General features: G+C 49.6%; 1 protein-coding gene across 3 annotated transcripts in view; it reads left to right on the forward strand.

Annotated features, from left to right (window-relative positions):
- The window catches only part of ablim3 (actin binding LIM protein family, member 3), a 40,153-nt gene that overhangs the window by 5,721 nt on the left and 8,385 nt on the right, over nucleotides 1-26,047 (forward strand). The window contains exons 2-14 of one of the 3 annotated variants that reach the window (XM_084695912.1): nucleotides 3,011-3,151; nucleotides 13,561-13,744; nucleotides 16,346-16,461; nucleotides 17,783-17,909; nucleotides 18,262-18,355; nucleotides 21,187-21,274; nucleotides 21,404-21,462; nucleotides 21,589-21,660; nucleotides 22,859-23,020; nucleotides 23,356-23,385; nucleotides 23,544-23,673; nucleotides 24,386-24,481; nucleotides 24,921-24,981. In XM_084695912.1, coding sequence (XP_084552038.1) covers nucleotides 3,011-3,151; nucleotides 13,561-13,744; nucleotides 16,346-16,461; nucleotides 17,783-17,909; nucleotides 18,262-18,355; nucleotides 21,187-21,274; nucleotides 21,404-21,462; nucleotides 21,589-21,660; nucleotides 22,859-23,020; nucleotides 23,356-23,385; nucleotides 23,544-23,673; nucleotides 24,386-24,481; nucleotides 24,921-24,981 — 1,360 coding nt within the window. The remainder of the gene's footprint in view (nucleotides 1-3,010; nucleotides 3,152-13,560; nucleotides 13,745-16,345; nucleotides 16,462-17,782; nucleotides 17,910-18,261; nucleotides 18,356-21,186; nucleotides 21,275-21,403; nucleotides 21,463-21,588; nucleotides 21,661-22,858; nucleotides 23,021-23,355; nucleotides 23,386-23,543; nucleotides 23,674-24,385; nucleotides 24,482-24,920; nucleotides 24,982-26,047) is intronic. The other 2 variants (XM_084695895.1, XM_084695903.1) reach the window with 2 other exon arrangements.

A 26,047-nucleotide genomic window follows, 5' to 3' on the forward strand; every position in this document is an offset into this window, starting at 1 on the left:
CACGCTGGCCTCTGACCTTGGGTCTGGGCTCAGCACCTGTGGCCCAATCTGCTGCTTCCCACCTGGAAGAGTTACCTGCGTGTGTGCGTGTGTGTAGTGAGGGGAGAGATGGTGTGTGTGGGGAGAAAAAGGCGCGTGTGTGTGGTGTGTGCCTGTGTATGTGTGTGGGTTGGTCAAAGGTTGCATGGACACCCCCCTCCCCGCACGGCGAATCAGACAACACAGCATAGAATAAAAAACACACATGCACACATCCGTGCAACCTCGTCTGGCTGGTGCAGTAGATTACCACAGGCTAAATCCTGGAAACTATTCACTGACTTCAGAAGCTAGATAGGACAGTGCAGATTAGAAGAGGGGTTGAGAGTGACGAACACACAGATCAACAAGCCAATCAGTGTTACGCATTACCACCCCTCAATGCTGTGGGAACCAATGATTCTGCCTTTTGGCTGGAGGAGAGGGGCGGGGAGGGGGGGGTGAAATGTTCCATTAACCTGGGACACACCTGTAATCCCAGGGATTATAACCTGCGTTGTCACACACACACACACAGACTATATCAAACACACTAGTCTAATCACACACACTAATCTCAGTTTACCATACTTCCCAGGTCTATGTGGGATAGCAGATTATTTACCTCAGGTTCAGATTAAGGTTAATCCATCACCTCTTTACTGCACCTAGGGCCTCTCGCTCTGATTATGTCAGGATTAGACACTACAAGCTTCCAGACCCTTCTGTATGGAATTCAGCACACACAGAATTACTCTATAGCTAAGGACTGTGGGAAGGTGAAGCCGTTTTGTATTATTTTGGTGCTGTGTTTCCTGTGTGTGAGAAGTGAGGTTTTGTAGAAGTGTGTGTGTGTGCTTCCTTTGTGACTAATTCCAGACACTAAACCACATTACCCTCAGTTCACACCTGATAGGATCAGCACTCGTTATTAGCCCAGATGTTGTTCTCAGGGTCCTGTGTCCCAGAACAGTCTCACACTCACTCACTTTCTCTCTCACTCTCTTTCTGACACATCCACACACATACTCTCTCTCATGCTTCCATTAACAAGCACTGGGGTGTTTGGTTGACTGGGGGACCAGTGTACTGGGCAGGGCTGATCAGGACTGGGGGACCAGGGGACTGGGCAGGGCTGATCAGGACTGGGGGACTGGACAGGGCTGGATAGGGCTGGACAGGGCTGGACAGGGCTGGGGGACCAGGGTACTGGGTAGGGCTGATCAGGGCTGGGGGACTGGACAGGGCTGGATAGGGCTGGATAGGGCTGGACAGGGCTGGACAGGGCTGGGGGACCAGGGTACTGGGTAGGGCTGATCAGGGCTGGGGGACTGGACAGGGCTGGATAGGGCTGGACAGGGCTGGACAGGGCTGGGGGACCAGGGTACTGGGTAGGGCTGATCAGGGCTGGGGGACTGGGCAGGGCTAGACAGGACTGGGGGACCAGGGTACTGGGTAGGGCTAGACAGGACTGGGGGACCAGGGTACTGGGTAGGGCTAGACAGGACTGGGGGACCAGGGGACTGGGCAGGGCTAGACAGGACTGGGGGACCAGGGGACTGGGCAGGGCTGATCAGGACTGGGGGACCAGGGGACTGGGCAGGGCTGATCAGGACTGGGGGACCAGGGGACTGGGCAGGGCTGATCAGGACTGGGGGACCAGGGGACTGGGCAGGGCTGGATAGGGCTGGATAGGGCTGGACAGGGCTGGGGGACTGGACAGGGCTGGACAGGGCTGGGGGACTGGACAGGGCTGGACAGGGCTGGGGGACTGGACAGGGCTGGACAGGGCTGGATAGGGCTGGATAGGGCTGGATAGGGCTGGACAGGGCTGGACAGGGCTGGGGGACTGGACAGGGCTGGACAGGGCTGGATAGGGCTGGATAGGGCTGGACAGGGCTGGACAGGGCTGGACAGGGCTGGGGGACTGGACAGGGCTGGATAGGGCTGGCCAGTGGGAGTTAAGGATCTTGCTGGCATTGTGAGTAAAACAATGGACTGATAGAGACTGTGTGGGAGAGTTGGAAACACATTCACATACTGGACTCACCCACACAGCAATGCATGCATATGCAAACACACAGACAAACACACACACACATGCACACAAACACTTCTGTTTGAGAAAGACAGACCCACACATTTTCCTCCCCTAACAGTTAGTCAGACAGGCAGACAGACAGGCAGACAGACAGACAGACAGACAGGCAGGCAGGCAGGCAGGCAGGCAGGCAGGCAGGCAGGCAGGCAGGCAGGCAGGCAGGCAGGCAGGCAGGCCGGCAGGCCGGCAGGCAGGCAGGCAGGCAGGCAGGCAGGCAGGCAGGCAGGCAGGCAGGCAGGCAGGCAGGCAGGCAGGCAGGCAGGCAGGCAGGCAGGCAGGCAGGCAGGCAGGCAGGCAGGCAGAGAGGCAGGAAGGTGACCTAATAATTGAGGATTCCAGTGTCTTGGAGTCCTCTCTGTCCCGGTGAAGGGACTGAGACACGTGTAAAGTAACCTGGTGTATAATGAGGTAGTGAGATCTATATCAGCCTCCCACCCTACCACTGACTCAGCAATAGAGAGAGAAAGAGAGAAGGAGAGGGAGGAGAGAGAGAGAAGCTTCCAGAGGTGTCAGACAGATCTGCAGTAACAGCTTCACAGCGTGTTAGCGTGGCTCCTCCTTATCTGATTGGACGACTGTGAAGTCCTCCTTCACAGCTAACAGGATGCTCGCTCATCATGACAGGCCCTGACAGCCTACTGTATGGTTCCATCATCTCTCGAACTGTCCTTTGGTTCTCATCATCACATTTGACAGCATATCTTGAGTTCTTACCAGTAAAAATATGTATTATGTGACCCGAATCGAAATCTATTTGTCTGAATATTACCTTAAAAAGGACACCGCATATGTTGTAGGAGTGTCTAAAAGTGCATGATGAAAATGTTCTGGTTGTTGTTGTGATTGACTGTACTGATTGGTTTAAGTGTATTATGATCTGCTTATCTCCAGCAGTACCTTATCAGCAAGGCTCGGTGAGCGGGGAGAAGAGCTCTGGACCAATCAGATGCCAGCGTTGTCGGGAGGTGTGTAAGGGGGAAGTTGTGCGAGTCCAGGACACACACTTTCACGTCAAGTGTTTCACTTGTACAGGTAGGTGCTCAATACACACAAAACAGGACCAACTGTTGCTGAAAAAATGAATTTTGGACAACTATGTCTGCTTGTTTAGAATTGACCAGAACAAACACAAACACACACACACACACACACACACACACACACACACACACACACATATACATACATACACTAGATGAACCTTATAGGTAGGGATGGGTATCGAGAACCGGTTCTGTAAGGAACTTGTAATTGCCTCAGGCGCTACTTCGCTTCATTTATCATGTTGCTCGCTACGATGGCAGAACGCACGAAACGGTCAAAGGGTTGGCTACATTTTATTAAAGCCAAAGATAAAGACAAAGCAAAGTGAATGTTCTAAAGTAATTTATTGTAAGGGGGGGATCACAACTGCGATGAACAAGCACCTCAATGTAGTGCATCAATGCAGTACTTCGACTGTCTCCGAGTCGCAACAGTGCCAGTTCCAGCTGCCTTTGCAAGACAATTCTCTGATGTGCACTTCGTAGCAAGTCTCCATCGTTGACAATAATAAGCCAATTCAGGGCTCAACAGTGCAACTATTTCACTCGCATATGCCCCTAAAATGTGATATGTGCGCGAACTGCAACAATTATTTACAAGCACAGTGTGTGAGTAAAGACAAGTCGTCGTCCCCCCCCGTCCCCCCCCTTCACTGCTGATCGATCAAAACATAATCATCGCGAGCATGGCTCTGTGGGATGCTTAAGCATTGTGTTGAACTAAAACAGACAGAAAATAGGGAAGATAAGGAAGGTTTTGCTTTGGTTAGCTGGTCATTTAGCTATAAAGATCCATTGTGCCTATATATGCTCCTTTTAGCCAGCCTCCTTCTGAGAGCAACATGTTCCCCTTGTTCTATTTTACATCTGTTTTACTTAAGAAATAGAAAAGTATCAATAGTGGTATTGATAAAGACTCGAATCGTTAAGCAGTCTCGAAAATGGTATCGATATTGATATAACATAATATTTAAATAACGATACCCATCCCTACTTATAGGGGGGTTGAGCTCCTGCTTGGTGTGTTTGTGTGTGTGTGTGCAGCATATATTGCACTCTTAGGTCAAGGGTTTATCTAGTGTTACACACACTAATTCAATTATCAGCTTGAGTTAGTACCTGTTGAAGCCGGTATATTACAGATTATATGACATAACATATTCAGAAGCTACCAAGTATAGCTTTTCGCTCTCCCCACAACAGTCTGTTGTTTTATGTTTGTAGATTGCAGAAGCTACGTACAGTACAGAACATCTGTGTATGCAACTCACTGAAGAGTCATTAGTTTAGAGATGAGCTGGTATGATATGCTATCTCTCACTCTATACACACACACACACACACACGTGAGGTGTGTGTGAGTGTGTTGCAGTTGGCGTTGCCGTGGTAACCATGTGAAGGGGGCTCCCTGGCCCTGGTTGGTGGTTATTATCAGCATCACTGTGGAGCATTAGCCAATGGGAGAGCCCCATCAGAGACCCCAGAGACTGGATGGAGTTCAAACTAAGAGAGAAAGACAGATAAGGGGAGAGAAGGAGAGAGAGAGGAAGAGGAGGAGAGAGAGCGAGTGAGAGGGGAGAGAGAGTATAGCTGCACTCACTCTCTCCCACTCTTCACTTTTGTATCGCCCATTCTCTCTCCACAGCTGTCTACTCCTCAAACACAGTTTAGCTCCTCCCTCTCCCTGCTCCCTCCTTTCATCCCTCCCTCCCTCTCTCTATCTCTCTCCACCCATCCCTCTCCCTGCCTTCTCTGATCCAGAGTTTTCTAGGCCTTTATTGTTGCTCTCCATTATACTCTTGCTCAATTACTGAAACAGTTTGAGTATTCAGCTGCGGTGACTCCAGTGGGAACTGATATCGGACCAGTCAAATGACTCACTGTTTGACACAGTGTCAGCCACAGTTCATCCCTATCCTGCTGAGTCCAGTTCCAGCACTGTCTGAATGAGAGGTGTTGTGTACAGGAACTGTGGATCTCCCTCTCATTCCTGCTGTTCTACTGTGTTCCAGAGAGCCCCCCTCCCTCCCTGCCCCCCCTCCCCTGCCTCTCAGCCAGCTCTCCCATCATGCAGTGCTGTGCTTTTACCCACAATGCACCGTCCAGTAGCTTCTCTGGCTTCTGTTTAGCAGGCTTTTCTAAAGCCGTATTGTTTGATCGGTGTTTCACACCCACGCACGGATGGACGCAGGCACACAAACACACACACAGGCATGTTGTTTATTTTATTTACTCTATTTAATCTCTTGATCTTGTCACTGTTGTCAGTCTGCGCATGTGACCATGAATTTGACCATGTCTCTGTCTGTCTGTCTGTCTGTGTTTCTCTCTCTCTCTCTCTCTCTCTCTCTCTCTCTCTCTCTCTCTCTCTCTCTCTCTCTCTCTCTCTCTCTCTCTCTCTCTCTCTCCATCACCGAGCCACGTTTACTCAAGCATGAAATCAATTTCCCATCATGGTACGGTATGACATTGGCGTGTGCTGTGTGTGATTGGAAAGCTGAGGGCCAGACAGCATTGTGGCAGCATCTCACAGTTTAGACAAGCGGCTTGCCAACTGACAAAATCACATCTGTCCTCCCTCTTCATTAGCCGCTTGATGTGCGCTCGTTTTGACACGTCCAACTTTTCCATGCCTTTGTATCTTGCTGCAGGGGACACACAGAGTAAACTATATTTGTCTCGCATCCAGCAGACCTTAAAAGATCAACGTTGTGTCTGGTTCAACTTGCTGTGTTTTTGCGGGGAGGGTTTCCTGTCAACAAACTATTTTATTTCTTCCTTTTTTCTTCCTTTCTTTACTTTCTGGCTTTCTCTCTCACACACACATACACACATCACACACACACGCATATGAACACGTACACACAGTATCTCCCTCTGTCTCTTCCTTCCAGCTTCCGACAGCGGTTGGATGGGGGGGGGGGGGGGTTGGGAGCGTTTGATGATGGTAATTCGCAGAGATAATAGAACCCTAATCATGTGTATTTAACCTCTCCTTCGAAAGCAACTCAGTATAGCATGGATAATCTGCCATGTAATCGCACAGCCCACTGAGTCAAAGCCCCCGCCAGTGGAGGAACAGCGAGACGGTGTTCCTGACAGACCGACAGACATGGTCCCAGTCATGGTGATATGAGATGGCTTTGCGCGGGTGGCTTTAGCTCGCTGAAACGCGCAGTTTGTTCCTCCGGAGGGGGTATTGTGTTACTGTTGATGGGGCAGGAAGCAGCATACTGTCCTCATGACACACTGACCACATTCCCCCTCCCCTGCGCACCCGTAAGTGGCTCTGTGATGCCAGCCCAGACAGCAGGACTGTCAGCAGGCTGAACACAGGCCCATATGGATCTCTACTCAGAGGGAGACGCACACGCACACACACGCACGCACACACACAGCCGCAGCAGCACACAGATCAACCTCCAAAACCATACACGCTTCTCTCAGCAGTTTTCCGAGTCCAAACTGATTTATTAGAACTACTGTGAAGGCAGTTCCCACAAAGACATGCTGTCCACATCCCCTCACACAGCCAGAGAGGAGGGCTTCTGACTGGGGTGACGGCTGGCTTCTGACATAGCCCTGGATGGGACAGGACCCCTGGATGGGACAGTACCCCTGGATGTGTCAGTGCCCCTGGATGTGTCAGTGCCCCTGGATGTGACAGTACCCCTGGGTGGGTTGACTAGAATCTCTGGGTCTCCTTTCCTCTCCCCCTGGCATTTCAGAGCTGTCTCCTCTTTGAAGCCATTAACCACTAAACCATGGTGCTAATGACATCAGTCTAGGAAGAGTGGGGGAGAGACAGGGACAGGGATGGAAATAGGAGCTTTGAAAGGAAAAGAGAGAGTGAGAGCAAGAAGGGAGCAAGACAGAGACACAGGGAAAGGAGATAAAGAAAGAGAGGCAGAGGTAGAGAGAGAGAGAGAGAAAAGAGAGGGGGAGAGAAACAATAACAATACAGAGGCAGCAGAGCGATACAGAGTATGGAAGGAGAGAGAGAGAGCGAGCATGGAAAGAAAGAGGGCGAGAAAGGGAGGGAATGGGAGCTTTGCTGTAGCTATGGCAACCGCTGGCATGCTGGTCCAATCACCACGCCAACGGCTGGTTGCTAGGGAGACATTCCGGCAGAGACGAGGCAGACGGCGGAGGGTGTTCCTTCTCTGTGAGGTCGGGGATGGATGGCGGGGATGATCCCTCTGTTCCTCTCCCGCCAGCAACCCACTCTGGAGAGATGCACACACATGTCCACCATGCCTACTGTGTGTGTGTGTGTGTGTGTGTGTGTGCCTGTGTGTGTGAATGCCCCTTGAGTGGGAGTGTGTCTGACATGGATGTCAAAGGATGGGTCTGTTAGGGCTATGGGGCCGATCATCAAGCACAGAACACAGTGTCTGTAGTCATACACACACGCACACGTACATACGTGCACGCACACACAGTCACAAAGCAATACATACAGGTGCACAATAATATTCCATCCCCAACGTTCTATCCTACATTTGTCATTTTGGGGATGTGTTCATTACCCTTCCATTGCAGCATATGCTGATATTATTGGCTATGCTGTCTGGCCAATCAGCATGCCACATGCCATCTGTTTTGGTGAGTGTGCGTTTATGTGTATCTTGTGTTTACATTCCTCGTGAGGGTTCCATGTGACTGCTCCTCAGTGCGACTGGTCTTCACTCCTCATCATCACGTCCAGCCTGCTTGTTTAGTCCACAGGCGGCTTGGTCAGCCACATCCGAGAGAGAGAGAGAGAGAGAGAGAGAGAGAGAGAGAGAGAGAGAGAGAGAGAGAGAGAGAGAGAGAGAGAGAGAGAGAGAGAGAGAGAGAGAGAGAGAGGGGGAGAGAGACAGCCTGGTTGTTTAGCCCACAGGCGGCTTGGCCAGCCACATCCGTCTGGCTAAGAAAGAGGCCCTCGAGTTCTCTAGTTTTTACCCCTGGAGGAGTCCGTGTTCTCCCCAGAGAGGTGCAGCCACAGCAGGCCTCATCGGCCCTGGCTGTTTTGGCTCTGTGGAGGACACCACCATCTGCCCCAGGTCTGGACCACACACATAAACGCCCTGGGAGATGTGTCACTCAGCCTCAGTTAGTGTCCCCCTTCTCTGTCTCTGAGTTCCTGCTCATTCTACCCTTCTCTCTTGCCCTCTCTCTCCCTCCCTCTCTGTCCCTATATTTCACTCTATCTCTCCCCCCCCTCTCTCTCTCTCTCTCTCTCTCTCTCTCTCTCTCTCTCTCCCTTTCCTCCCATGTTTTGGCCTGACCTCAAACGGCTCATTAATTACAGTCGAAGTGTTCCTCATTTTGCATCAGACAGAGGGTGAGAGTAGGGGAGAGATCCAGGGGAGTGGAGGAGAGGAGGGTGGCAGCAAACCTCAGCCCAGCTTGCAGGGCACAGATGTGGGGTGAGGATAAGCGAACCCCCCCTGCTGTGACTTGTCAGTGGTTCTGGTCATACATGCTCTGTTACACAATCAACACCCCCAGCTTAAATATAAGTAAGTGTGTGTGTGTGTGTGTGTATGTGTGTTGTGTGTGTGTAAATCCTATGCCCAGCCAACTAAGGGATTTAGAATACTGTTGACAGCAGCAGTAAAACAATTAGTTTGTGTAGTTTGGCCAACAGACTGAAGGGAGCATGGCCACTCACAAAACGATACATCACAGAGCTTTCTCAGGGCCACAAAGACCAGCAGAGAGGGGGGAGGAGGGTGGGGTGAGGGGGGAGGAGGGTGGGGTGAGGAGAGTGGAGAGAGGGGGGAGGAGGGTGGGGAGAGGGGGGAGGAGGGTGGGTTGATGGGGGAGGAGGGTGGGGAGAGACTGAAGACAGGGAATGACACAGAGAGGAAAACGGCTGAAGAGACGGGTGGGGAGCAGGAGGGGTTAGCGGGAGGATATTAGAGAGAACAGAGGAGGAGGAAAGCTGTGTGCAGAGAACAGCAGAGAACTGTGTGTGTGTGTGTGTGTGTGTGTGTGTGTGTGTGGAAAGTGAGGTTTGGGGGGTGCAGTTGGATGAAGATAGCGGGAACAAGAGGAAAGCAAGAAGGGGGGTGGCGAGGGGAGAGTGTGTTTGGGGGTTCCAGGGAGAAGGGAATTTTAATTGCGTCTGTTGGCTGGAGATAAATACTCAATCAGCTAGACCCCCCGTGGGTTCCTAATCACCAGAGTTATAATGACCACAGCTGCAGAAGCAAAGATGCTAACCCCTGATCCTTAGATTTAGTATATGCAGATGCTAACATGCTAATGCCTTGCTACTGAGTAAAAATCTTTCAGTGCTGACATACTAAAGCGTAACCACTAGACGTATCAGCAGCAGATGCTAACATGCCAACCCCTCATCTTGCAGGAGGAGAGTAATTGATGGATTAAAATGTATTTTTTAAGCCAATGTCTTTTAATAGCCATAATAATGTCTATTGATAGCTGGAGTTGGATAATCAGAGCTGTATACTTGTAAGTTGCAAGCTGCAAGCTACACAGTTTGTGGGTGCAGTTGTACCAGTAGTCAACCAACATTGTTACCAAGCTACATTTGAATTCAGTGTACCAGCTAATGCTAAGGCTAATGCTGTCAACCCCAGTGGAACATACTCAGCTCTGCTTTTCCCAAGACTGAAGCCTCCAGGGTCATGTTGTAAACAGGGAACTCACACAGAGTCGGATGTGCTGTTGGTTTGTTTGCCTGCTTTAGGACCATGGAGGTCACACCATGTGACTTTTGTTTGTGGTAGTAAATGTGGTCTGTTCCTAGACCTAGCTCTGGCTGTAACCACCTCAACCCTTCCCACTGCTGTGCTGTGGGGATTACTGTGTGTGTGTGTGTGTGTGTGTGTGTGTGTGGGGGGGGGGGGGTTCATGTGTGCGTCTGGGTGTGTGTGTGTGCATGCACAACGGCTTCATTTTGTATGCAAATGAATGTGTGTGTGTATTGAATTCTAGATAACCTGTCAGTCTAAACTGACAGTGACTGGACTCAAACTGGTTTCCCAGTTTACGGTGACTGTTCAGTGAGATCCTGAGTGTTGTTTATACAGCTGACTCAGCAGCACAGCTTGCCCTAATGCAGAAACATAGGCTTGCTCTCTGAATCCCACCTTCATTCTCTGAGCGTGACATCCTTCCATCGTTCATTTGTTCCAGTAACCTGATTAGCGGTAGCATAAGCATTAGCTTTAGCATTGTTATGGTGCCTTCATAATGGATCTGTTTACCATTCTCAAAGAGTAAGGAAGCACTACGTTCTTTGCCATTCTTACATGATGCTTCCTTCCTGGTTACTGTTTGTGTCGGCAACACCACAAGCCAGCCCTGCCACCCTACCCCTTTAGAAGGGACCCCGCTGTCTCTAGGGCAACTGTGGAAGGTTCACGTCTCCAATGGCAACTGAGAAAGGGGGGACGTCCCTCCCGACACATCTAGCCAATCCATCCACTCAGAGTGAAGCGATGTGATTAGCTGGCACAGGTGAACCGTACACCGCAACCAGCCAATCCCACTAAAACACACCCTGTTCCATCTTGGTCTGGGGATATGCTAATACTGTTATGGGAAACATTAGGCTAATCGTGCAGATTGCCTGGCTTTAAATTATTCCAGGGCACCGATTGAAATGCTGGTAATTGATGGAGACATGGAAAAAGCAAGAGAGAGGAAAAGACAAGCGAGCTTGGGTAAGGAACCGAGGCACAGAGAGGCTGAAAGGGGAGCAGGCTCTCATCGCAGAGGCCTAGACTGTCAAACGTAGCAGCGTTTTCAATTCACACAGAAAGAAACATAAAAAAACATCCTGTGAGCGTTCTCTGGGATGGTATGGTTCTGTCTCTGAGTGAGAGGATTCATGGGGGGGGTTTTCCACGCTGAAGGTTTTCCAAAATGTGGGAATGTTTTTTCCCCCCTTTCCCTTTTTTTCCACACAGCGTCGTATATCTTGGGATCAGGGATTCGGGGTTTTGGCTCAGCAGGGAGCCATTTGAAGCTCTCTGCCATTGTTCTGTGGTTCTGGAAATGTGGTTGGCAAACACACTCACCCGCATACACACACACACACACACATGCACATGTGCACATGCAAACCCAAGCACATGCATGCAGAATTCAACAGCATGGGACCAGTATCGTCTCTCTTTTCTCTCTTTTCTCCCCTTGCCCTCCCTCCATTCTTTCCTGTCCAGGTGCCAATGCCCTGTCAGAATGATGAACATCCATCATTATATCTCCTCGTAGAGAGTGTCACATCTCATCAGAGTCTCTCTCCATACATGCTGCCACATCTCGTCTGAGATAGATTCATACGTCTGCCTGGCTCTCTAGGCAGCACAGGTTGTTTTGTTTATAAGTGAGGGCCCATTGATCTTTTATTACACCATTACGCCAATAGACTCCGCTCATAAACAGCCAGGGATTAAATGAGCTTCCTTGAAGTGTGCGTTTGTGTGCGCGCGTGTGTGCGCGTGTGTGTCTGTGAAGTGGGCAAGAGTAGCTCTTACACTCAGTCATGGTGTCAATGCCACGGCACACGTGCACTCACATTTCACCTGAACAGTTTGGTTCAGTTCAAATGAATAGTGGTTTTCTAAGAAACTTGAGAATTGAGCAAGGTCTCAAGCTACACAGAGCGTCTCCAAAACGATAAATCACAAAGTCAGGACTACAGTTATTGTGCACTGGATGGCTGTTTCGGTGTGGCAGTGGATGACAGAATCAGCCCTGGTGTAGGATGTGAGCCTCTCTTCCTGGCAAGAATGCATGCAAGGTCTGCAGTTCATTCAGCAGAGTAGCCAAAGTACCAAGGCTGATTTCATTCGATTTAATTGGATTAAAATGGTGGGGTTTTTAAATGCTTTCTGGGCGTGGTAGGGGTGCATGAGGCCATCATGGAGATTTGGAAAACCCTTAGAAGCTGTCATTGCCTGCATGAGACAGAGACTCTGCAGGTTTCTGTGTGTGTGTGTGCGTGTGTGTGTGTGCATGTGTTTGTGTGTGTATGTGTATGTGTGTGTGGTACACTGGCATTTCAGACCAACAGTGTGTGTGTGTTTTGTCTTCATATTCCAGTGCAGCCACCCCTGTCTCTGCTAAAAACAGCCATGCCCAAATCCCAGCTGTCCCTTTCTCACCTGTTTAAATGTGAATCTGGCTTTGTAGCTCATGTGACAGTGTCTGTTGAATTATAAATGGTGGCTGAGTCATATCGCCGAGATGCAGAGCTGAAAGCTGTGGAATATTCTGCTGTTCCTATGAACCTGAGAAGAGAGGCAGAGTGGAGAAGTGCTGGGGGAGGAGAAGGGTCAAGTACAGGCTCCCCCTGCTGGTGGCTGGGGTATTACAGGTGATGGGGGAAGCCCATGACCTTGCTTTCTCTCTCTCTCTCTCTCTCTCTCTCTCTCTCTCTCTCTCTCTCTCTCTCTCTCTCTCTCTCTCACACACACACTCTCCATCTCTCAGCTACTCCCCTCCATAGTCCACAATGACTGTGTGTGTGCATGTGCGTTTGTGTGTGTGTGTGTGTATACCCGTTTTGGTGTGAGTGCGTGCGTTTGCGGGCGTGTTCATGAGCGCACGTGTCTGCATGCGATCGTCTGAACGTGTGTTGTCGTGTGTGTACGTGTCGTTATCTGTGTGTGTGTGTGCGTCCGCAAATGTGCAATTGACCTTTTCCACAGCTCCATGTCTCTCAGGCCAGCTCCAGAGAGACAGTGTTTCCCCAAAGGTCACATCACAATAGCTATCACTTCCTGCTGGGTGACTCTTTGGGGCAGCACAGACTAGACTGGATTCACTTAGATGAACTGTAAGCCTTTGCGCTCACGATCATGGCTGCGCTTCCCTCACACACACACACACACACACACACACAGATATTTTCACAGGCTCGTGCGGCTGACACACTCCACGTGCTCCTCTGTTGAGAGAGTGGACGGACCGTGGGCTGTGTGTTTCTCTGCAATCCTGCACCCGCTCTGTCTGTCTTCACTCTGTACGCACACACGCACACACACACACACACACACACCACCTGCACCCTCTCTCTCTATATGCACAGTCTGCAGCATGTTTTCACAGATGATGCCATTATATCCACTTCACAACAAACGGGCTCAATAATGTGTCAGCAGCCAGAATACTCTCAAAATACAGGCCATGTGAAACAAACACACACAACTACATTCACCCACACACAAACACACACACACACACATGCAATCACTTTTTTTGTCCACATGTCCCATGTGGTGCAGAGGAGGTCTAACAAAAGACATCCATAAAGTTCTCTTTTGTCAAAACAACAGAAATGTCCGCAGTAAACCAGATGCACCGTTTTTAAAATTTTACTGTCAGTGAAAAACAATGAATAGCTCTCTCGCTCTCTCTCTCTCTCCCTCTCTCCAGTGTGTGGCTGTGACCTGGCGCGGTCTGGATTCTTCCAGAAGAGTGGAGAGTACATCTGCACGTCAGACTACCAGCGTCTGTACGGCACGCGCTGTGACCGCTGCGACGGCTTCATCACAGGGGAGGTGGTGTCCGCTCTGGGGCGCACCTACCACCCCAAGTGCTTCGTCTGCAGCGTCTGCAGGTGCACTGCGCTCACACCACACACACACACTCTTCATGTCATGTCCGTCCCTGTGAGTCAGCAGCGAGATCATTAGTAACATGTCGGTGTGTGTGTGTGTGTGTGTGTGTGTGCAGAATAGTAAGAAGCAGCAGTGTTACATGTACGCATTTATAACTGTGTAGTCATTAGTGAGAGTGAGCCATTAGAGATTAGAGTTGGAGAGAGAGACAGAGAGAGAGAGAGAGAGAGACAGAGAGAGAGAGAGAGAGAGAAAGAGAGAGAGAGAGAGAGAGAGAGTAAGAGGAAGAGAGAGAGAAAAAAAAAAAAAGAGGGAGAGAAAAAGAGAGAGAGAGGAGAGAGGCTGGCATTGGTCGAGGAGCCTGTTGATGGATGATTGTGCTGGCTCAAGCTGTGACTCTGTCCCTGGTCCACATATTGCTCTGTCAGCTGACCCGTCTGCTGGTCACTGAGTGGAGGGCTGACTCTGGCACCAGCACCCCTTCTCCTGCCTAGCTGAACAGGGACGGACGGATGCTGTCGTCCTTTCTCATGTTAGATGGCAGAGGAGGAGAGGGGGAAGGAGGAGGAGATAGCAGGAGGAGAAGGAGGCGGACAGAATACATGAGGAGTATGAAGAGGTAATAGGAGGAGGAGGAAAGCAATGAGGTAGAAGAGGAGACTGAGAAGATTCGGGCGCTCTGTGTAGGTGTTGAAAGTAGGACAAGGGTTGGACGTCGCTGTCGGCAGCATCCTGCTTTCTCTCTCCCTCCATAGCACCTGTATAAGGCTCGAGTCAGCATGGCGGTTTCTCCCTCCTTCTCCTCGTCTCACTCCTCTCTCCCCTCACCCCTCCTTTTCCCTTTTTTTTTCTTCGGAGCGGCAGTCAGTGGACTTTTACGAGCTGCATCAGCTGTGTGTGTGTGTGTGTGTAGGTGGCCAAATCCATTTTCTCAAGACTTTTATTTTGAAGAAGAAAAAAAAAAACGGTCTGGTTTTGGAGAATGAGTCTGCTATTGGGAAGACTGAAATAGCTGTACTTTAGTGGCCGGTGTGCATGAAATATGTAAACAGAGTTCATTTTTAAAACACACGAAAGCTGACGGCGCAGTGTGTGTCTGGAGGGAGCGAGGCTTACACGCAGGGAGAGGCAAGGTCACACACAGGCACGCACACACTTCTCTACTCCGTCTAAGAACACACTGTATCTTTGTCACTTATTCCCTGTGATACCATCGCCTACGCCTTAGTACACCACTTACTACCATAAGCACACTGAAATGCACTAAACACACACACACACACACACACACTGCTGACTGTAGGAGATTCTAGACCCCCTAAGGGATTTGGCCTCAGTTCCTTTCCTTAGTGGGGCAAAGGAGTAATAGGGACACAGTTATGCATGTTAGTTTTGAAACCTGAAATGCGCCTCTCTCTCTCTCTCTCTCTCTCTCTCTCTCTCTCTCTCTCTCTCTCTCTCTCTCTCTCTCCTCCTCCTCTCCCTCCTTCTCCTCTTCAGCCACAGATAAATCAGTCTAGATCAGTCCAGCCGGAAGAAGCCGGAAACACTATGACAGCTAACGATTTAAAGCTCATTGTGAAGTGGTTGTTGAGCAATGTGTGTGAGTGTGTGTGAGTGTGTGAGTGTGTGTGAGTGTGTGAGTGTATGTGTGAATGTGTGTGTATGTGTGTGTGTGTGTGTGTGTCTGAGTGTGTGTGTGTCCACAAAGGAAAGTGTGGTGTGAGAGCACGCAGTATATGCCATAAAGAGGACAGAGACCAGGTGGCACCAGCTGTAGTGGAGGAGGCCCAGCTGTAGAGAGAGAGACAGAAAGAGAGAGAGAGAGAGAGAGAGAGAGAGAGAGAGAGAGAGAGAGAGAGAGAAAGAAAGAAAGAAAGAAAGAAAGAAAGAAAGAAAGAAAGAAAGAAAGAAAGAAAGAAAGAAAGAAAGAAAGAAAGAAAGAAAGAAAGAAAGAAAAAGAAAAATGCGGAAAAAGAGAGAGAGAGAGAGAGAGGTACGGGGAGAGAGAGGCAGACTGAGAGAGAGAGAGAGAAACTAATCAGAATGCACACACCACAGTCTGGCTAATAGACTTTCATTGTTATTGAGCGATCCTGTTAAAGAAGTTAGCACTGTGGAGGCCCGGGCCACTGACAAATGATCAGATCCTTAATCTCAGACCAGCCAGGTGTAACACACACACACACACACAATCAAACACGCACACACACATACACACACACAGATAAGCAAACACATTGTACAGTGTACACTGCTGTATATGAGTACCACCATGGTGAGGAAACTGTATGGTTTATATTATGGTCTTTGATCCGGTAATCAACAAGCCTTTGCTTATGCATACTACAACATAGTTGTAGGCAAATCCACCGTTTGTGTATATTTCATCTTTCTTTCATCACCACTAGATTATACCCTCTGCAGTAGTGTCGTCGTTTGTATGTGCCAATGTGTGTGACTGTGTGTCCATGTGGGTCTTTCTAAGTGTGTCTTTGCGCGGATGTAATCGTGTGGTTCCCGTATGTGCAAAAGCTGATGTATGTGCGTACGCATTGGTGTGTGTGTGTGTTCAGTAACCCTCTGTGTCTCTGGATCAGGAAACCCTTCCCCATTGGAGACAGGGTTACATTCAGTGGGAAGGCGTGTGTTTGTCAGCAGTGCTCTCACACACTCGGGACCTCCAACCAACCAATCAAGATCCACGGACCCAGCCGTAAGTTCCTCCCCCTAGGTCAAAACAAACCCTCTTCCTTTTTTTGAACCTTGCGTCCCATCTTTGTAAAAACAGATCTAAACGTGAGACGTCGAAAATAGACTCTTTGACAGTGCAACTTCCCCACCCTACCCTCGCCAACACCACCGCCCACTCCCAGCAAATAATACACTCACACACACACTCTGATTTGGCTGTGACAATCACGAGGTCAAGAGGCGCCTTCTGCTTGTTTAGACAATCACACGTCTGTCAACTCAATATTGCACCCCTGGAGCGGAGGCCTGTCCCTCCAAGATGACACGGCAAAATGGGATGAATTTTAACAACAGCAAACGATGACAGCAGCAGTAACCGCAGCACACACTGCCAGTCTCCCTCAAACACTCTGGGAATCACAGCTATGATCTATATGTTTATGACAATGATTGTGTGTGTGTGTCTGTCTGTGTCCATGTGTGTGTGTATGTGTCTGTCTGTCTGTGTCCATGTGTGTGTGTATGTGTCTGTCTGTCTGTGTCCATGTGTGTGTGTATGTGTCTGTCTGTCTGTGTCCATGTGTGTGTGTATGTGTCTGTCTGTCTGTGTCCATGTGTGTGTGTATGTGTCTGTCTGTCTGTGTCCATGTGTGTGTGTATGTGTCTGTCTGTCTGTGTCCATGTGTGTGTGTATGTGTCTGTCTGTCTGTGTCCATGTGTGTGTGTATGTGTCTGTCTGTCTGTGTCCATGTGTGTGTGTATGTGTCTGTCTGTCTGTGTCCATGTGTGTGTGTGTGTGTCAGTAGGTAGTGTAGCCTCCTGGTCTCCGTGGTGATCTCGTTCAGAGTGTTCAGGCAGTGTGACCTCAGACTCAGGCTGCATTAGTGAGTCTATTGATTGAGCTTGAGGGAGGCGTGTCAGAGGAGGCCAAACCGCCACTGTGGACTCCATGCTGATCTCATACTGTACTGTACTGTACTTCTCTGTACTGTACTGACTGCTCTGCGCTGTACTGTTCTGCACTTGACTGTACAGTAGACCGCATTCATATATCCCCCTTCCTATGCACTCTCTCTCCTTCTCTTCATCCCCTCTCTCCCTTCCCCTTTCCTTCTCCCTTTTCCCCTCTCTCTCCTTCTCTCTGTACCTCCCCCACTCCTTGTCTCTCTCCTTTTTCCCTTTCCCTTGTCTCCTTCATTCTCTCTCTCTCTCTCTCTCTCTCTCTCTCTCTCTCTCTCTCTCTCTCTCTCTCTCTCTCTCTCTCTCTCTCTCTCTCTCTCTCTCTCTCTCTCTCTCTCTCTTTCTCTCTCTCTCTCCCCCTCCCCCCGTCTCCCTCCCTGTAGACTGTGCAGGTTGTGGGGAGGAGATCAAGCAGGGCCAGTCTCTGCTGGCCTTGGAGAAACAGTGGCATGTCAGCTGCTTCAAATGTCAGACCTGCAACATGGTCCTCACTGGGGAGTACATCAGCAAGTGAGTACGCACACACACACACGTGCACGCACACACACACACACACACAGGCACGGACACACACACGGGCGTGAACGCGCACACCCAGAAAGACGCAGGCACACACAGACACACACACCCACATTGATTTTGTGCTAACCCAGTTTTACTTAGTGTAGTTTGATGTTGGAGAGAATACACAACACAGTTCCACTCAGAACTTCTCAAACCTCAGAGAGCTTTCACTCCTCGAACATCACTGCCGAGGTGTGGAAACACTTCAACCTGACTGGAGTCATGTGATGTGTGTGTCACCTGACGGGCTGCTTCTCGTGTCACTTCCTGGTTTTAACCCTTACTCGACCAATGGCAGGGATGGCGTTCCGTACTGCGAGGCGGACTACCATGCCCAGTTTGGTGTCAAGTGTGAGACGTGCAGCCGGTACATCAGCGGGCGGGTGCTGGAGGTGAGATGGATGAGAGGATGGATGAGAGGATGGATGAGAGGATGGATGAGAGGATGGAAAGAACGATATTGGATGGTGATAGAGACTGTATTCCTGTCTGTCTGTCTGTCTTATCTGTGTGTCTGTCCTACCAAGTAGTCCTATACATTCCCTTCCACCATAGAGATTTAGGAGCAGATCAGAGGCTAAACAGAGAGTGTCCTGAAGAGAGGGAGGGAGGGAGGGAGGGAGGGAGGGAGGGAGGGAGGGAGGGAGGGAGGGAGGGAGGGAGGGAGGGAGGGAGGGAGGGAGGGAGGGAGGGAGGGAGGGAGGGAGGGAGGGAGGGAGGGAGGGAGGGAGGGAGGGAGGGAGGGAGGGAGGGAGGGAGGGAGAAGAAAGGGGAGGGGGGGTTCACAGAGAGATGAATGAAACATATGGTGAACGTCTTTATGTGTCCTGACTCAGACGTCTTGCTAGTCAGGTCTGAAAGAGAGAGGAAACACTGGGTCCTGAGAGATGACGGATGATGGGGGGATGAGAGGTGGGCGGGGGTGGAGAGAGGGAGAGCCGGATCAAGAAACAAGAGCGAGGAAGAGGGCTGACGGAAAGACTGTGAGGACTGGGGAAGAAGAAAGACAGGACGATTGAATGCGTGTCCGATGAAGACAGCGGAGCAGTGCATGAGAATGAACACAGATCTAAGGGGAGAGACAGAGAAGGAGAGAGAGGGAGGAGAGAGAGAGAGAGAGAGAGCGAGAGAGAGAGAGAGAGAGAGAGAGAGAGAGAGAGCGAGAGGGAGGAAGGTTGTTCTGAGTGAGAGATCTGAGGAGAGTGAAGTGAAGCTGCATTATTTCGGTCACTCAGTGACGCTTCTTCTGTGTTTCCTCTTTTTTCATGATATGCAAGACACACACACAGAAAATGCACACACGCAGTCATACACACACATGCATACTCTCTCTCTCTCACAAATGCACACACACACACACACACACTCTGGGGACCCTGTCGTCCCAGTGCACCTCTGCCTGTCAGAGTAGCTGGTGTGAAGTGCTCTGTGCCTGGGCTTATGAGTTATCTATAGACGCTAGGACATTGAGTGTGTGTGTGTGTGTGTCTACAATAATCTCTCCATCTCTCTCTCTCTCTTTCTCTCTCTCTCTCGCTCTCTCTCTCTCTCTCTCTCTCTCTCTCTCTCTCTCTCTCTCTCTCTCTCTCTCTCTCTCTCTCTCTCTCTCACTCTCTCTCTCTCTCTCTCTCTCACTCTCTCTCTCTCTCTCTCTCTCTCTCTCTCTCTCTCTCTCTCCATCTCTCCGTCTCTCCGTCTCTCCGTGTCTGTCTGTCTCTCTCTCTCTCTCTCTCTCTCTTGCTCTTCTTCCTCATCATCTTTTTCTTGGTCTCTCTCTGTCTCTCCGTGTCTGTGTTGGTCATTCTCTGTGGCAGCAGCAGCCTGCCTCACAGACAGGGAGAGGTCATCCTTGCCTCCACACTGAGCTACAGGTTGTTACTGTTACGAGAGGATAGGGTGGATGGTGGATGGGGGATGGCGGGGGGGGGGGAAGGGGTGGTGGGGGCGAGAGGGATTGAGAAGGTCAGACAGAGAGACAGGCGTAGAATAATGGGTGATATAGACATCCCTCTCTCCGCCTCCTCTTCCTTCCGTCCTTTCTCGGTCCATTGGAGCTCGCCGAGAGAGAGACCGGCGGCCTCGTTAGGAACCTCCGCCCATCTGACTGCAAAACACGAGATGGAGGGAGGCATTCTGGGAAACCGGAGCCATAAGGCAGGAAGCCAGGGAAACTACAATTCCCATGTCTGCAATGCTCGGAGCAACAAGAGACAGGCGGAGGAAGCTTGGGTTAAAAATACAGGCCTGAAAGAAGCCATGCATTGCTCGGCTGGGCCGGCGGTCTGTAGACAGAGATGAAACCGAATCGGGGTTTCATTTGCAACAAAGGGATCTCATGAACGTATTCGTTTTCATCAACCGGATTTTCTTTTTCTTTTTTGTTTGTTTTGCACAGATATGTGCACCGCCACACACAACCCAAACACACACACACACACATACACCAGACGGTGGTCCATTGGCAGCCGCATTCCTCCCTGGATGAGGAGTCTTTATAAATAGCTCTTCCTCTAACATCCCGTCAAGATGGTGGAGGGGATGGGGTTCTGACAGGACCGGGGTGTGGCGAGACGACTGCCTTGTGTCGGCCCTCATCCCTCTCATCCATCACCCACAGAGCTGACCCAGGCCTGAATAATGGATGACAGAGAAATGAACTCATCAGATGATTGTGGGAATCAGCTCTGTTTTACTGGGATGTTCCTGTGGGGACTATGGCCAAGGACAATGCACAAGGGTTAATCTGGCTTTAATGTATAGGCAGGCATGCACACACACACACACACACACACACACCACACACACACACACCACACACACACACACCACACACACATTTTTCTCAGAGCTGTATAATGTGAGTGACCCAGAGGGAGTCTAGGACTAATGAAGAAGGCAAGGATAAGTGTGTGTGATGGTGAGCAGGGGGCTTGTTACCCAATGAGTACACACACACACACACACAGACAGGCTTGTGGTGGAGTACTAGGCATCTAACGACTGCTTGTACCCAAAGAGACCGTTTCAAGTGACAAAAATAATCTGGTAATATTGATTATCAAAGGACGAGATTACTGTAAGAGGAAATGCCTAGAAGTGCATGTCATTGCTGAGATTATACTGTGTGTTTGTGTGTTATTTAACTGTTTATGATTACGTCTTTGTTTTCTCGTCCTCCTCAATTGACCCCCCCTCCATCTCCCTCTGTGCTGTGCTGTGGCAGGCTGGAGGGAAACACTACCACCCAACATGTGCCCGCTGTGTCCGATGCAACATGATGTTCAAAGAGGGAGAGGAGATGTACCTAACAGGTGAGGGCACACACACACACTCACATGCTGCACACACACACACTCACCATACATACACACACTAATCACACACACACACACACACACACACACACTCCCCACACTCATTAACACTTTTTGTTGTTTCAGGTTGTGAGGTTTGGCATCCTGTATGTAAGCAGGTTGCCAGGACAGAGAGGAGACTGAGGGTGAGAAAGTCACTTCAGTTTAGCATGCAATATATTTCTTCTGATATCTGGAAACAAGTAGCAGTTTTCATCTTCCTTCTTTCTCTCCCCTTCATCTTGCTCTCTTCCTCTTTCTCCACCCAACAGCACAGACGTTTGTCCGAGACCTCAATATCTCCACCCGGCTCCTCCATTGGTTCTCCTAGCCGTGTGATCTGTGTGAGTAACCAATCACCAAGCAGCATTGTCACTTGACCACTCATACTACCCAATAAGAGCACCTACAAACAGGCAGACACCTCGCTCCCTCACACCTTCCCACCTACAGTAGAACACTAGCTAGCTCCCTTGGCCAGGACACTCTGGGTCTGTGGCTGTGTCCCATAGTACTTACTAGTTCTCTCTCCTCAGGAGAAAAGGGAACATTAAGTAAAACCTAGCCAGTTGGGACACAGCCCATGTCAATGTGTTGTTGGCAATGTGTGGACCACAGAGTTTGGATCGATTCCATATCAATTAGCCAACTGAGGAAATGGAGTGGTGAATTGAAATGGAACCGGGCCCAACCCTGTCGTGTTGTACTATATGTTGAGTGTTTCTGCGGTTGGCATGATTAGCATGAGAGGCCTGTCTGCATGCGTCTGGCTGCCTGCTCTTTGCTCTGCCCTCACAATCAATGACCTTTCTGGTTTAGGTGATGGATGAGAGGAAAACGCTGAGTAAGCATGTGTGTTGTCCATCTTCTAGTCTCTCTCTTTTTCTCTCTCTCTCTTTCTCTCTCTCTTTCTCTCTCTCTTTTTCTCTCTCTCTCTCTCTTTCTCTCTCTCTCTCTCTCTCTCTCTCTCTCTCTCTCTCTCTCTCTCTCTCTCTCTCTATCCTCTCATATGCTGCTCAAGGTCAAGTCACATCATTTCCAAACACTGCAGTATACACAGTATGCATCTTTGCATTGTGTGTGTGCGTGTTACCATATGCGTGTGCATGTGCGAGTGCCCATGTGTGAGTGTGTTCCAGTGTGCATGTGTTTGTGTGTGTGTGTTCATGTGTGTGTGCAGGTGTGTGTGTACGTGTGTAAGTGTACGTGTGTGTGCTGGGTCAGCGGTATCAGCCCCCCTCATGACATGCTCCACATGTTGTCCTTGCTGGGGTCTGCATGTTAGCACTCTACCGTATGTCCTTACCATGTCAATTAGCTGTTGTCCATGTTTTTGATGTTTTATGTGTATGTGTGTGTGTCTTCACCTGTGTTCTGTGTGTGTATGTGTGTGTGTATGTTGCCTCCGTGGTGTTTGCGTGTGTATATGGTCTGTGTGTGTGTATGTGTGTGTATGTTGCCTCTGTGGTGTTTGCGTGTGTATATGGTCTGTGTGTGTGTGTGTGTGTGTGTTGTCTCCTGTGGTGTGTGTCTTCTCCTCAGGCCAGAGTGGACAGGGACATCCTAGGTTATAAAGACCTGGCTGCGCTTCCTAAGGTCAAGGCCATATATGAAGTCCAGCAGCCAGACGTCATAGCCTCATCATACCAGGCCTTCCCCAGATACACCTGGGAGGACTCTTTACAGGGTCACTGCTATGGGGAGGTACTGGACTCAGCACGCCACACCGCTCCTTACAGAGCTGCTGGAGTTCACCTACATTTGATGCTTTGCTGTACATTGTGTTTCCCTTTAACTGCCGCGCGCACTGTTGTCAGCGTTTGAAATGACAACATGCACTGCCAGAATACAACACCTGTGTTGTATCTTTCAGATAATTCTCTCTCTCTCTCTCTCTCTCTCTCTCTCTCTCTCTCTCTCTCTCTCTCTCTCTCTCTCTCTCTCTCTCTCTCTCTCTCTCTCTCTCTTTCTCTCTCTCTCTCTCTCTCTCTTTCTCTCTTTCTCTATCTCTCTCTAACTGCGTGTGTTGGTGGTCCCAGTCCCTTGGAACTCTCTCACCCTATTCTCAGGTAAGTGGTGTCATTACTACAGACAACAGCACTACAAAATGGTTACAGAGTTGTGTAGTCAGGATTGATTTAGTTCTCTCTCCCCCCCCCCCCCTCTCTCTCTCTCTCTCTCTCTCTCTCTCTCTCTCTCTCTCTCTCTCCCTCCCTCCTCTCTGCAGGACTATGACAGCCTGGACATAAGGCAGAGAGGTTGTTCCAGCCCAGGCTACATAGACTCTCCTTCCTCCCTCAGTCGCCCCGGCATGTCTCCCATCTTGCAGCGCTCCCCACAACATTACTGCCACCCTGGTGAGCCCTGCGCACACAGACACACTTACATGGTTGAACGCACACACTCACTCACGCACACACACTTACTCACACACATGTCCCTGCACGCTCACATATAAAGAGGTCAAACACTGCAAATGCTTTGCTTCTTACCAAACCAGTTATTTCAAAATGAATCTAATCTACATGGCTATCATCTATTGTCAATATACCGTATTTGGGCTATACTGGCTACATCACCAACTATAATTTATTCAATGTTTCCCAGCTTTTATATCTACGTATATAGTGCCCTGCAAATTGAATGTTTTCAAGACTCTTTCCCTTGACAACCACCAATGAGACCACTGTGTGTATGAACGGATGTTCCTGTATTACCTGTGTTTTGAGAGGAACGGTGACTGTGTTCACCCTGACTGAGTCAAATACATCCTGAAGAAGTTTACTTCTCCTAAAACAGGCCTACCACTGTTAACTTTGCTTGACTGCTGGCATTCATCCCTAGCTATCCATCATGTTTGCATTGTATAATGACATTGTAATGTTTTTAAAGAAATAGAAATGCAAATAATTTAAAGGATTACATGCAATGCCACTATACAGCTATTATGACAACCTACTATAATGAATTGTCATTTTACTTTGGGCTTTAGTTGTTTGAGCTTGTGGAGGGCGGGCCTTCCTTCATGCTCATGTTTTCTTTGCTGTGATTGGCTGGGGCTGACCGCAGGCTCTGAGAGTGGCAGGAGCTCCCCCTATTACGGGCAGGAGGCACGGCCAAGCACCCCAACCACATACCAGCCCCCTAAACATTTCCATGTGCCAGGTAGGACTGCCTTGCCCATCTCTCTATCTCTCATTCTCCTCCTCCTCCCTCTATCTCCCTTTTCCTTCTCGTTGTCCATCCCCTTATCTCCCTCTTCTACTCTTCCCTGCTCATCTTTTTAGCACTTTCCTCCTCATCATGTTACCTTCCTCCTGTCCTCATCCCCAACGAGCACATTTACAGCCGTACATTTGTAAGTTCACATGTTCATGTTGGTCCTCCCTCCTCCTACGATGCTCCTCTCTTCCTCCCTCACCCTTCTTTCACCTTCCTCCCCTCTGACCCTCCCTCTACCTCTCTCAACTCCTCCCCTCTGTCCCTCCCTCTACCTCTCTGAACTCCTCCCCTCTGTCCCTCCCTCCCCCTCTTCGTCCCCCTCCCCCTCGACCCCTCTTCCTCCGTCATGTGTCGGCTCTTCACCTGCTGTCTCTCTCCTCAGCCTCAGGGGAGCCCAACATCTACAGGAAGCCTCCCATCTATAAGAGACATGGTACAGTGGCGTAGCCCCGTCTAAGCCTGCCCGTCTGCCAATCAGTGGACCCCGTGCTGTGTTTGACCGTTAGATGGATGTTTCCAGTGGCCAATCAGTGTCCTCAAACCGTGCCATCCTCATAGTGTGATTATACCCAGTGTTGAGCTGTTGGTCAATTGTCTACTGCAGTGCACTTGATAGTCATGGTCATGGACTATTCGGGGAAAATAAGTGTTGTTGAGGTGAAGTGCCGAAGAATTATGCAGAATAGTGTTAGTGTGTGTGTCTGTGGTCTTATTCAACTACCCTTGTGGGACCAGAAACCACACAAGGATTACAAACTAAGAAAGAAATGTGCTTGTGGGGAAATCTCCATGGTCCCCACAACTTCAGGGGCTATATATAGGGTCATTTAGGGGGTTAAGGGTTAGGGTTAGAATTTGTATTAGGTTTGGAATTACATGAAGGGTTAAGGTTAGGGTCAGGGCTTAGGGAAACACAATATTGAATGGTGAAGGTAGTGTTTTACCCAAAGTCTTTAATACCATGTAAGAATACGTTTAGGAAATGTTGAGTTTGTGCCTGTGTGGGATCTCACTTGTGCAAGTGCGTACATGAATGCATGTGTGTGTGTGTGCGCGTGCGTGCGTGCGTGTGTGTTTAGGTACCATGGACATGGCCTGTCTCTGACCAGAGCGGAGCCCGAGTGAGGCTTGCTGAAGCGTGAAGGGAGGAGAGGAGGAGGAGAGGAGGGGAGGAAGAGAGGAGAGGAGGAGGGGAGGAGGGTACAGCAGTACAAGACTCTAAGGAGACATAGCCAGTCATCCAGAAGACAACTGGGCAGCTAGTCATGTTTGGAGCTCCACTGAAACTCCTGTAATGAAACTATAACTGCCTGTTTCCTCTGTTCCGACCAGAGAAGGATGTATATATATACAGTAGACATGTAGCATATCTACTGGATTCTCATTTTAACATTAGATACTTTTTACCTTGAATTGGCCATTTTGTCTTCTGAGAGGGGAAAGTGGACTGGTAGAGAGAGGGTTTGTTTGTTTGATTTAGGTTTGTTCCGGATTCGTCCCTGTCATGTG

Source organism: Hypomesus nipponensis, chromosome 1, assembly GCF_054491055.1.
Source record: "Hypomesus nipponensis isolate SF chromosome 1, ASM5449105v1, whole genome shotgun sequence".
NCBI classification, from domain to species: domain Eukaryota; kingdom Metazoa; phylum Chordata; class Actinopteri; order Osmeriformes; family Osmeridae; genus Hypomesus; species Hypomesus nipponensis.